Below are 11,698 nucleotides of genomic sequence, written 5' to 3' on the forward strand. Positions count from 1 at the left end.
TAATTGTTACCTTTGACAAAGCTACAATCCAGAAAAGCAACACCACCATCTACAGGACATAATTGTACACCACAGCAGGAAAATTAAATGATGGCTGCGTAGTACCATATCGCTTCTTACAGACTCCCTACTAATGTCTACTTAAAGAGTTGTCTTTTATAAATAATCTGTGAGATGGTAGGTATAACTCTCCTTTCCGTTCTTCTCCTGTCTCCCTCTGTTCTGTTTGTATGTAACACTGCAGTGATCAGGTGATGGCTGGCTCCTATTTCTCTGCTCCAGCACAAATAAGCCAAACCAGGAAGTAAACAAGCAACGTCATCACAATTCTTGGCCCTTTGGGAAACACTGGGGCTCAATTAGGCTGTTCCTGAATCAGTCACACACCAAACCCACATAGCTTTGTCCCTTGTTGGCTAACCCAGATTACCCCTCCTGACAACACACAGCCATGCAGCCTACTGATTCAAATCAATGCCATACCAACAGTTTACCCACAGTATTGTGCTTAAAAATACTGACCCTGCTCACCTGTAGAGGGCAATCACTAGATGGCCATGCTATAAAAGACAAACATTTCTGAATTATCAGAATCGATGAGCACATTAGTAATTTGTTATCACCCCCACTACAGATACAATAGGTCATTAATTAACTCAGTTTCAGCAGTAGGGCAAGTGGGTTGATGAGGGCGAGATTCAAACCAGGCTTGTTTACAGGCAGGGATGAGCAGTTTCAAAACAGCTTGGGTTCCTGTCCATACAAGCTCATTTAATATGCAGATGATGTGCAGTTTCAGTGAAAGGAAGATTAGGTTTGTACATGGCAGTGTGGATCTCAATTTAGTATTCAGCTCTTAGTACAAGACAGTCAATACCATTGAAAAGGGTCAGTAAACATATTTGGCAGTCTAAAAGGAATGTCCAAATATAAAACAAACATAACACAACACATAAAATAAGAAAATTCACATACTTCACATAGGCTATTTTGAGGGTGGGGGTTAGATGGTCAAAACAGAAGTGGTCGATCTGGTATGGTGGGGTACTCTAAACCTATTAAAGGGGCGGAGTCACTGGCTTACTGGTGCTCTTCCATGCCGTCCCTAGGAGGGGTGCATCACTTGAGTGCGTTGAGTCACTGACGTGATCTTCCTGTCTGGGTTGGCGCCCCTCCTTGTGTTGTGACCTGGCAGAGATCTTTGTGGGTTATACTCGGCCTTGTCTCAGGATGGTAAATTGGTGGTTGAAGATATCCCTCTAGTGGTGTGGGGGCTGTGCGTTGGCAAAGTGGGTGGGGTTATATCCTGCCTGTTTGGCCCTGTCCGGGGGTATCATCGGATGGGGCCACAGTGTCTCCTGACCCCTCCTGTCTCAGCCTCCAGTATTTATGCTGCAGTAGTTTATGTGTCGGGGGGCTAGGGTCAGTCTGTTATATCTGGTGTCATGTGTGAATTTAAGTATGCTCTCTCTAATTCTCTTTCTTTCTCTCTCTTGGAGGACCTGAGCCCTAGGACCATGCCTCAGGACTACCTGGCATGAGGGGATAGCAAGGACTTCCTTGCTGTCCCCAGGCCACCTGGCCGTGCTGCTGCTCCAGTTTCAAATGTTCTGCCTGCGGCTATGGAACCCTGACCTGTTCACCGGACGTGCTACCTGTCCCAGACCTGCTGTTTTCAACTTTCAACATTTACTCCCGAGGTGCTGACTTGCTGCATCCTCGACAACTACTGTGATTATTATTTGACAATGCTGGTAATTTATGAACATTTGAACATCTTGGCCATGTTCTGTTATAATCTCTACCTGGCACAGCCAGAAGAGGACTGGCCACCCCTCATAGCCTGGTTCCTCTCCAGGTTTCTTCCTAGGTTTTGACCTTTCTAGGGAGTTTTGCCTATCCACCGTGCTTCTACACCTGCATTGCTTGCTGTTTGGAGTTTTAGGCTGGGTTTCTGTACAGCACTTTGATATATCAGCTGATGTAAGAAGGGCTATATAAATACATTTGATTTGATTCAGGGTAAATGCAAATCATTTTGGTGAAAAATGAAAAACAGCACAACATTGTCATGTCTGACATGTATCCAACCACTTCCTTGTTCCTTGTCATCAAAAGATTCTTAAAGCAAAGCTGAGTATATTTATATTTTTATTGATTTACATTAATATATAAGTAAAGTAATTTGCAGGTACAAAAGTACATCTATCTGTAAGTATCACTCCTCACTAGATTATATAATATGTAAGCTTCTCATGTGTCTTTACTGTGACGACCTCTTGCGGAAATTGAAAATATTCTGAGAATGTGGCTAGGTACTTTTGAGGTTACTTACTGCCCAACATTCCTACAACCAGTCACTTTCTAATCACTCTGGCAGAAAATTAACCTGAGACTGTGGACTAACTTCACATTCTTATACAGCATGTTATTATTGTTCTCATCTGAACTTTAATTTACCCAGGAGCAGGCCATTGAGATTGCAAAATGTATTTTACAAGGGACTAGGTATATAAGTAACAGTAGAAAGACCAAACCATTTATATAACAAATCATTCATAGTGTAAATAAAGATTGCTGATAAAATGCTAGGGATTGATGTTTAAAAAAACTGCATCTTGTGTTTGTGGATTACAATACTGAATCTATATTTTACTAAACCTGCTCGGTTTGACTTGCGACAGTTAGAGGGTTGAAAGATTATAATTTTAACAGGTGCCCAAAAATATATTTAGCTAGTAAAGACTATAGAAAGCCACTCCCCCAAAGTGAAGAAACTCTAGTATGTTTTTCTATGGGACACAGTAATGGCTTCACATGTATACTAGAAGTCCCTCAACCCAATTTAGAAATTGCCATGGTTGGATGAGATAAAAGTAGCTACAGCATTCTGAGGTAGAAAATCATTTGGTTTAAGGCAATACACCAATGACATTTTGTAGTTGACATATCAACTTTCATAGCGTACTAATTGAACATTCCAAATGGCGCACACTATATGCATGGGCAAGTGTACCCACCATTGAACATTTGCTTGGAATTTTAAATCTCTGTGTTTATTAGTTTCATTTGCCTTCCTCAGGCGGCGTGGATCCAGACTTCATTGTGTCGGCCAATCAGAGTCCACGGGCCTTCATATCCTGCCGCGATGAACCGGTGGGAGTCAAATGCTTTCCCAGCCTGTGTCAGGGCATCACGTAGCTTCTTCAAATTTTCCTGGAAGTTGTACTCTGACGGAAACCCACTGAAAGTCCTGAGAGAGAGAGAGTTAAAAAACAGAGACATGGACTTAAACTTCTACAGCAGGATTTGGCCCCTAGTTAGTGAAACAGGATGGCAATGGTGGATCATCACCTGACATATATGGTGCAGGCAGGCATAGTCTCGTTCCTGATTGAGGCATCATTGGGAGTGGGGAGGACTGCATCTTCTGGAGCCACATAGAAAGAGAGAGATGCATGCTTCTCTCCACCATCCTCTACCTCAGTAGTAGAAATAAGTGCAGGCCAGGTATGAGTATTGACATGTTCACCTGAGGAATGATTAAAAAAACACAACATACATTTTACAACCAAAAATCAGATAAAAAGGATTCATCGAAAGATAATATTAATTCAAATGATTCATCCTTTAGAAAAGTTTAATTGAAAGATTTTAAGTTAATATTTTAAATATTGAAATTGTGCATTCCAACAGGTAGGCTTCCAGTTGTGTAGGCTACTGTAATTACACTGCACTTGTCTATGTTACTAGGCTACCGTGTAATAATAGGTATTGTTCTCTTTAATGTTGAATGTTAAGTGGATGGTCATGTTAAACATATCTTCATAAGAGGGCCATAAACAGTACCTAGTAATGACATGTACAGTTAGAAAGCTCAGATGTCCTGCTTTTTGGGGTATTTATTATTTATCTATGATTCGTGTGCAATTTGTCAACTAGTATGCATTTCTATAGTAAATTAAGTTACAAATAGTACATTGTAGATTTTATTTTCCAAATGTCATGTGCTATGAACAACCTATTAATGAAAAATAGGGGAATATGGCTTAATCTACATATACTCAACTTTACAATTAACATGATATACGATTTGAGCTGCCTTATACTGTAATAATTTTTTTAGATTACTAGTGATACGGGAAATCATACTAATTTCCTGGTGGACTGCTCTCATTCATTGTTGTCTCTCTCCCACTGAATGTACCGGAGTTGGCTAGCGAATTAACTGATTTGTCACAATCCCAGTGTTCATATAATATAAAGTGTGTCCCTTCATATTGTGATTTGAAAATTGTAAAGTGATTTCTTCACATTGTGTTCAATTTTATTTATTTTAAATTCGGACCAAATCGACGTGCGTTTGTCATAGAACAAATGGGACACTTTCATATCGCTGCAGTAGACTATAAGCATTGCAGCGCTATGCTGCTTGTGTGCCTGAGATGTACAGTTCTGCCCGAGCCTCCAACGGCTGTGGACATATAACTTGATACATTTAACCTAATTTAGCAGGCGTAAAAGAAACCCCTGAAACTACTACCCCATACATAGTGGTCTTGCCGAGAAGGAAAAAAAACTGTCGGGGGAGGTTCTCTTCTGCACTGTTCAACCGATCCAGTAAATGTGGAGGAGGAATTAAGATGGCGTGTTGCCTTGTTAATGTCCAAAAGCGAAAGTCTTGTCACAGGCTTTCTTTCCAATTCCCCTGAAAACCGGAACACTCGGTTTTTGTAGCCACTGCCGAGGCTCCATATCCAAGATGGAGCCTCGAGGCTATTTGGCCTAAAATAAGTTGATTTATAATCGAATAACCTTGATATTTAATTGATTTATCATGGCATAACGAATGTCCACTAAATAGGGGAATTAACATTTCATTGGTATTGAACATTTGTAGGCTACATTAGTATTGTATAGTCACCTTCATGCCAAAGGACTTTGATATAAATTACATTTCCTTGAAGCACATTTCAGTAATACACAATACTGCATGCTAGAACTTGCAATTAATCAATAAGTTCATTATTGCAGTTTAAACAACATTGAGGCATCCACCTGCTTTATTGTCCCACTGGGTGTAGTCCCACAGTTTCGTGAATCCAGCCTTCACGTCGTGGTCAGAGACACCCTGACTGTCGATGGTTATCCAGCGGCTCACTTTGTACGCCCGTTCCTCAAAGTCCTGTTCAAATAAAAACAACGCTAGGCTATTTAACAACTACACCTCAATCTTCTTACATCAGTTATAATATGTGTCATAGATCTCTATATTCACTTACCTCATATTTATTAACGACCGTGAACTCAGGACAATCATAGCTATGACAAAACGGCGGCGCATTCCAACCGTGCGCCCCGCGTAAAAACACCACGGCCAGAACCGAGAGAAGCGTTGTTACCTCGGGAAACTTCATCTTGTCGCTGCCTAAACTCGGATGACACTTTCAATTTTAACATCTCTCTACCATCTTTGTATTTTCAGGACACACCTACAATACCTTTCTGAGGAAACAGGTGTTGCCTGACTAATTTCTTACTCGGGGGGCGGGGAAAGAGAGCCAAATAAACAAAACATTGTAATACGCCCGGGAGTCGTGCGCTGTGGCGAGGAGTTACCTGGTTATGGTCTCCGTCCACAACAAGACAACGCCCCAACCCCTTCGCTGGGAATGGAGTTGAATACCTGAAGAAGATAAAAGAGAGGAGCAGGTGCACTAGAGGCATACTCCCTATGAAATTGCACACGTATAGCCACGATAACCAAGGCTACTACTATATAGAAAAACACATTAAATACGACAATAACTCATGTAAAGTGAATGTCAATGCTACTTTTCATGTAAATTCCATTGCCTGATCAAAATAGATGTACAGTATCTGCCAGACCCAAGCCTTTCTGCTTACAGGGGGTAGGCTAACCTTATAGAACTGGTCCAACTGGTCCAGGGTCACTGTCACTGCCTATTTTCTTAAGCAAGTCTAGCCAGTTTCAGCTGCACAATTTAATGCAAAGTTATGACTTTGATGGGGGGACTTTGTCTCAACAGACAGTGAGTGAGACAAGTTATGAAGTCTTTGGTTTGCTAATCAGAGCAGAATTAATATCTGTTTTCTGGCCTAGGTGTCTGTGGATGTACATTAACTTTGTGTGGGCCATTATTGCTCCTGGCTTGTCCTTGATGGATGGAGCCTGGGGTTAATAACAAAAAACACCAGACATGTCAGATGGCATTCAGCAGATATTTGAGGCTCCATTCAGCCTTAACATAAATACTAGTTCAATTACCATGACAGAGATGACCACATGACAAACTGTCTAATACTGTGTAGCATGTGAAATGGAACATGTCAAAATCTAGTATTTACACTAAAAGAATAGTGCTGGTGTTGAAGAAAGGTTTACTGTAGCAATCCCTCTATATTGCATTATATTGGAGGTAGAGATTATATAATTATTTTATTGAAACTATTATTATATTTTGATAAAACTACCCATTGAGACATAATCCAAATTACTGTGCATGTGAAAGTGTATTCCACTGCAATGCTCCATTTCTAATAAATGTATTACTCACCTCCTGACTTAGTACTTGCCATGGAGTGGAATGCAATAGCACAGACTGAAATATGTTCCGGGATTCTTCCGATGGTATTGAGGAGTTTACTACATCAGTCACTGGCTTCATCAATAAGTGCATCAATGACGTCGTCCCCACAGTGACATTACATACCCCAATCACAGAAACCATGGATTACAGGCAATATCCTCACTGAGCTAAAGTGTAGAGCTGCCGCTGTCAAGGATCGGGACTCTAATCTGGAAGCATATAAGAAATCCCACTATGCCATCCGAAGAACCATAAAACAGGCAAAGTGTCAACATAGGACTAAGATCATATCGTACTACACCGGCTCCGACACTCGTCGGATGTTGCAGGGCTTGCAAACTATTACAGACTACAAAGGGAAACAAAGCCGAGAGCTGCCCAGTGACACGAGCCAACCAGACGAGCTAAATTTACTTTTATGCTCGCTTCGAGGCAAGTAACACTGAAACATGCATGAGAGCATCAGCTGTTCCCGGACGACTGTGTGGTCATGCTCTCCGCAGCCGATGTGAGTAAGACCTTTAAACAGGTCAACATTCATAAGGTCCTAGGGCCAGACGGATTACCAGGACTTGTAATCCGAGCATGCGCTGATCAACTGGCAAGTGTCTTCACTGACAATTGCAACCTCTCCCTGTCTGAGTCTGAAATACCAACATGTTCCAAGCAGACCACCATAGTCCCTTTTCTGAAGAACACTAAGGTAACCTGCCTAAATGACTATAGACCCATAGCACTCATGTCTCTAGCCATGAAGTGCTTTGAAAGGCTGGACATGGCTCACATCAACACCATTATCCCAGATTATCCCAATTTGCATACCGCCCTAACAGATCCACAAATGATGCACTCTATTGCACTCCACACTGCCCTTTCCAACTTGGACAAAAGGAACACCTATATGAGAATTCTAATTCATTGACTACAGCTCAACGTTCAACACCATAGTGCCCTCAAAGCCCATCGAAGCTAAGGACCCTGGGACTAAACACCTCCCTCTGCAACTGGGTCCTGGACTTCCTGACAGGCTGCTCCCAGGTGGTAAGGGTAGGTAACAACACATCCGCTACGCTGATCCTCAAAACGGGGGCCCCTCTGGGATACATGCTCAGTCCCCTCCTGTACTCCCTGTTAATTCATGACTGCCAGGTTCGACTCTAACACCATCATTAAGTTTTCCAATGACACAACAGATCACTGACAACAATAAGATAGGGAGGAGGTCAGAGACCTGGCCGTTTGGTGGCAGGACAACAAACTCTCCCTCAACGTGATCAAGACAAAGGAGATGATTGTGGACTACTGGAAAAGGAGGACCAAGCACGCCCCCCTTTCTCATCGGCGGGGCTGTAGTGGAGCAGGTTGAGAGCTTCAAGTTCCTTGGTGTCCATATCACCAACAAACTAACATGGTCCGAGCACACCAAGACAGATGTGAAAGGACACAACAAAGCCTATTCCCCCTCGGGAGACTGAAAAGATTTGGCATGTGTCCTCAGATCCTCAAAAGGGTCTACAGCTGCACCATCAAGAACTTCCTGACAGGTTGCATCACTGCCTGCTATACTCGGCCTCCGACCACAATGCACTACAGAGGGTTGTGCGTATGGCCCAGTACATCACTGGGGCCAAGCTTCCTGCCATCCAGGACCTCTATACCAGGTGTTGTCAGAGAAAGGCCCTAAGACTCCAGCCACCCTAGTCATAGACTTTTCTCTCTGCTATGCATGGCAAGTGGCACCGAAGCGCCAAGTCTAGGTTCAAGAGGCTTCTAAACAGCTTCTACCCCAAGCCATAAGACTCCTGAACATCTAATCCCCCTCTCCCCCCCTGCTGCTACTCTCTGTTATTATCTATGCATAGTCACTTTAAAACTCTACCTACATGTGCATATTACCTCAATTACCTCAACTAACCGGTGCCCCCGCACATTGACCGGTGCCCCTGCACATTGACTATGTACCTTCTGTATATAGCCTCGCTATTGTTACTTAAAAATAACTAAAAAGGTAGTTTTTTAAACTGCATTGCATTGAATTTCACTGTAAGGTATTCGGCGCTGTTGTATTCGGCACGTGACAAATACAATTTGATTTCATTTAATAGCTGCGCAGAGACGGCAACCAGGCTACTCTTGACCTACAGTATATAGCTTAACAATAGCTATTCATTCTATGGTCTCCTTTTTTATTCTTTCTATTGTTTTTAGGTCATTTGAATTGTAGGTTAAAGTCTGTCACACCGATGACTAGGTAGGTGTTGGCAGTAGACCTGTACTAAACCTTTTGTTTACAGTAAATCTACCTGTTCCTTTTCTTTGCTTACATTTGGCACCTGCACTTTTGGACAGTGGTAAATAAAATCATCTACTCCTCAACACACCTTACTTCCTGCTTTGTTCCTGCCATGAAGACCACCTCTCTGTCCACAACACTATGTTGTAGCGTTCATTAGTGAGTTATTGGGCTCAAATAGTCATGATGAGTGGTCAAAATCTGCCTAGCCACGGTATCAGAGCTCATTTTAGTGGTGTAACGGTTTTCTATAGGTGAAGGAGAGTCGGACCAAAATGCGGTGTGGCTATTGAGATTCATGTTTAATGAAAACAACTAAACACTACAAAAACAAGAAACGTAACATAAAAACCAAAACAGCCTATACTGGTGCAAAGTATCACAGAGACAGGAACAAGGACAATCACCCACAAAACCCAACACCAAACAGGCTACCAAAATATGGTTCCCAATCAGAGACAATGACTCACACCTGCCTCTGATTGAGAACCATATCAGGCCATACAGAACTAGACAAACTAGACATGAAACATAGAATGCCCACTCATATCACACCCTGACCAAACAAAACATAGAAACATACAAAGCAAACTATGGTCAGGGTGTGACAAGTGGTCATTAGAGCAACTAAATATCTTCTACTATGGCAGTGTAGTCATGGAAAATCTGAGACAAAGGGCAGAAAAAGCTGGAACATTAGTTGGCCTACATTGTGGGAGGCAACCTGTCTGTCTTGAGTAACGGTTTCCAACCTTTTCCGTTCAGAGGCTCACCAATTCACTGTCAACAGCTCTCGAGGACCTCCATTCCCAAAGTCACATCATTTAATTTACATAAAATATCTTGGCAGTTATTTTTTCAATTAACAATAAATGCAGATAGTTGACTGTCATTACAGTTTCAGTTTGAAGCGATTGTATTAGCTGTGTAGTTGGCTATCTCTTCTGAACAGTGAGATATAAAATGTTTTATGTCAGGTGAAATCGCACATCATTAGCTCATTGTTGTGGATGTATTCCCCCCCAAATCACTAGGAAACAGCTTAAACAAATGCAGCTACTTTGCTGTTATTCTGGGTACACTGTTTGACGTGACTGTGTTAGCCAAAGTTGTCTAGCTAGCAAGCAAGGGAGAAGAACATTGCCAGCCATAATGGCAACGTAACATTTAGAACAAACAACTGGGTCGTGTCCATAGATTTAGAACACAATGACTTAATGACTGGGTCTCTTCTCTAGCAACCGAACTGGCTTGGGTGCTAACCCTAGATTTGTGTCGGGACTATATCTCGTGGAAGGATGAAATTCATCAAAAGAATGTTTAATGAAAATATGTCAATTATTATTTGAATATGTTGGTAACCTTTGTATAAAAGTGATAATGCCATCGAAGCCAGTATTTGGAGGATATATTGGCAAGGTTTTAGGGCCCTCAACTTCGTCCCAGGCCTAACACCCGTGCCAATATATTCTCCAAATACCGGCTTCTCTGGCATTATTACTAAAGTAAGTCATTATGAGTTAGTAAATCAGAATAATGAGATTCTAAGTCACAATTATCAGATTGTAAGTGTTACGTTGTCTTAAGATTGGAGAAGCTCAGGAATACAAAATAGTAAAAAAAAATAAAAATCTCCACCCAAACAAAGGGCAAGGTGTAAACCTCTAAATAATACATGGGACGAGACCCATAACACAAGTGCACAATAACACGCAGCATGGAAGCCGATACAATAGCAGAGATACTCACAGGACCAACGGACATGGTAACAATAACCGACAAGGACAATGGGGAACAGAGGGCACATACAGTTGAAGTCGGAAGTTTAAATAGATTTAGGTTGGAGTCATTAATACTCGTTTTTCAACCACCCCACAAATTTCTTGTTAACAAACTATAGTTATAGCAAGTCAGTTAGGACATATTCTTTGTGCATATGTCTGCAATTGTTTGCAGACAGATTATTTAACTTATAATTCACTGTATCACAATTCCAGTGTGTCAGAAGTTTACATACACTAAGTTGACTGTGCCTTTAAACAGCTTTGAAAATTCCAGAAAATTCCATTCTGGCTTTAGAAGCTTCTGATAGGCTAATTGACATCATTTGCTTCAATTGGAGGTGTACCTGTGGTTGTATTTCAAGGCCTACCTTCAATCTCAGTGCCTCTTTGCTTGACATCATGGGGAAATCAAAAGAAACCAGCCAAGACCTCAGAAAATAAATTGAGACCTCCACAAGTCTGGTTCATCCGTGGGAGAAATTTCCAAACGCCTGAAGGTACCAAGTTCATCTGTACAAACAAGCGACCGTCGTCCTGGAGCCCCGGTTGAACCTCCGGAAATAGTTGGTTTACCCTAGGAATCGCTGGACTGCTTTCACGGAGTTGAGGATGAGCCATGACCTGACTGCGCTGATGCGTTTCTCCTCCATCTCTACTCCATCCGTGGATATGCTGGAAAAGCAAACAGTTCTCTTGTTTTAACATATAGATCATGCTACAACAGTCTACCCAGCACAGACCTGACTAACGAGACATGCTGGGTGCGGTCAGCAGAATAGACCAAAGTCTATATAAACCACTACGCTCCGTTCCAGCAAAGGCCTTGAAGACTGAAGGAGCATTAGACAGGCCAAAAGGCATTATGAGATATTCGTAATGACAAATTGTCGTGGAAAAGGACGTTATCCATTTGTCGCCTGCACGAATGCGCACCAGATTGTAGGCGCTCCTCAAGTCCAGTTTCGTAAAGTACTGCGCCCCATGTATTTGTTCTATCATAGTTGGGATGA

The 11,698-nt window shown here is 42.0% G+C and overlaps 1 protein-coding gene across 1 annotated transcript; it reads right to left on the reverse strand.

The window, feature by feature from the left end:
* Positions 1 to 2,134: 2,134 nt before the first annotated feature.
* Positions 2,135 to 5,540, reverse strand: soul2 (heme-binding protein soul2). The gene is made up of 4 exons (XM_064932423.1): positions 5,283 to 5,540; positions 5,059 to 5,185; positions 3,355 to 3,532; positions 2,135 to 3,253 (listed from the first exon to the last, which is right to left on the reverse strand). Exons 1-4 carry the CDS (start codon positions 5,415 to 5,417, stop codon positions 3,079 to 3,081), a joined length of 615 nt encoding a protein of 204 aa, XP_064788495.1. The 5' UTR covers positions 5,418 to 5,540; the 3' UTR covers positions 2,135 to 3,078.
* Between the last annotated feature and the right edge of the window lie 6,158 nt (positions 5,541 to 11,698).

Source organism: Oncorhynchus masou, chromosome 23 (genome assembly GCF_036934945.1).
Source record: "Oncorhynchus masou masou isolate Uvic2021 chromosome 23, UVic_Omas_1.1, whole genome shotgun sequence".
Taxonomy (NCBI): domain Eukaryota; kingdom Metazoa; phylum Chordata; class Actinopteri; order Salmoniformes; family Salmonidae; genus Oncorhynchus; species Oncorhynchus masou.